The sequence below is a fragment of the Humulus lupulus genome, chromosome 3 (assembly GCF_963169125.1).
Source record: "Humulus lupulus chromosome 3, drHumLupu1.1, whole genome shotgun sequence".
Taxonomy (NCBI): Eukaryota; Viridiplantae; Streptophyta; class Magnoliopsida; order Rosales; family Cannabaceae; genus Humulus; species Humulus lupulus.
In genome coordinates this window covers 10,468,087-10,469,744 of record NC_084795.1, presented here as the reverse complement: position 1 = coordinate 10,469,744, position 1,658 = coordinate 10,468,087, and the positions used below count along the sequence as shown (strand labels likewise).

The window sequence follows — 1,658 nt, the reverse complement described above, 5'->3', positions numbered from 1 at the left end:
AAAAATACGAATAATAATTGAAGAAGATGAAGCGTTGTCAATGAGATGGAGGAAAATAGTGAGTATCGAGAGGAGAGAAATAGAGGGACGAGGTGGTGATTTTTTTTTATAATTAAAAAATATATGTAAATAAAAAAAACGGAGCTAATTAATTCAAATGTCCTTTAAATGTGTAGTTGTAATTTTAATTGAGTTGTTAAAATGTGATTGGAGGGACAGAGAAGGGGACCGGAATTTGGTACAGGTGATTTTTTTTCATAAAGAAACTAGTAATTAATACACACATTATACAGAATTATTCATTATTACCATAATCGATGACCATAATTTCATAACCTGAAACAAAAAATAAAAAAAAATTGTGTAACTGAAGAAAATATTATTAGATTGAAATCAACACAACTATAGCTGGTTGCAAGAACTATATATAAAAATAGATCCGTGCATTCATATACTAATATAAAAGAACATACATTATAACAGATGAAGCCACACATTACATTTTTTTTTTTGCAGTACACACATTACATTATTACTAGCACTGAAATTTATTCAAAGTACGGGCCATACATACATATGATATGATGATGAGGATATATAACTAAGCCATTTGACAAGGCATAATTATATATGACAGAGTATATATATGTATGTATAGTAGTAGTAGTAGTAGTAGTAGTAGTAGTAGTAGTAGTAGTAGTGGTGGCTAGTTTATGCATTGGCAATAATGTAGTCATCGAGCTCTTTAAAGTTCTTGACAGCAAAATCCTTGATGGCGCATGGATCAGGAATATCATTACCAGCCTTCTCGTACTCACAGTGCCATTTAAGCAGACTTCCTTCTTCCTTGGGAACCACTTGAACACTGGCCTTGAAACTTTTGTAGTACTGTAGCAGATCTCCTTCTATGACATTGTAACAAAATATCTTGTTTGGCACATCAACAACTTCGATCCTTTCTTTCGATGATTTCACAAGCGGAGAACCTTAAAATACATTAATTAATTAGTCAATGCAAGAAACAAACAGAGATCAGAGACGAGTTTAATCAACAATAATCTCATACTTAATTTCAACATATGCACCTAAAATTACCATCGTAGGATACCCTTTTGGCTGATCTAAAATGGGTTGATTAGATTTATTAGTTTGCAAATTATAAATATTACCTTCTGCATATGTAATGAATCTCACAGAACCAGGCTTAATGCCATCACCTTCCAAAACTTCAACGCTTTTGTAATCATGTGGGAAGGCCTTTGGGTAAATGTAGATGAAGTCCCTAAGGGCTTCCCAAACCTTATCTGCATGAGATTTGACCTCAACTTCAACATGAAGCTTTCCAGTAGCCATTTTTGTAGAGAAAAGGAGAAAAAGACTACAATATATGAAACACACTACAACTCTAGATTTGATGTCACACTACATGAAAACTTGTTTATATATATAGGTAGAGCTGTTTTAATCAGAGCCTAGAGAAATGCTTAATTTAATGGTTAGATAGAAAGCTCAACTACCATGTGGAAATGGCATGAAAATATTGCTAAAGAGTAGTTAAGAGAGTATAGGAGTGTGTATATAAGGGCCCTAGCTCTTAAAATCTTCATGCCGGTGCTTTTAATGTAACGCGAACTGTTGTAGCAAAATTAGTCGTTAAA

The 1,658-nt window shown here is 33.0% G+C and overlaps 1 protein-coding gene across 1 annotated transcript; it reads right to left on the bottom strand.

The window, feature by feature from the left end:
• Nucleotides 1–426: 426 nt before the first annotated feature.
• Nucleotides 427–1,433, bottom strand: LOC133822060 (MLP-like protein 423). The gene is made up of 2 exons (XM_062254267.1): nucleotides 1,170–1,433; nucleotides 427–986 (listed from the first exon to the last, which is right to left on the bottom strand). Exons 1-2 carry the CDS (start codon nucleotides 1,351–1,353, stop codon nucleotides 712–714), a joined length of 459 nt encoding a protein of 152 aa, XP_062110251.1. The 5' UTR covers nucleotides 1,354–1,433; the 3' UTR covers nucleotides 427–711.
• Between the last annotated feature and the right edge of the window lie 225 nt (nucleotides 1,434–1,658).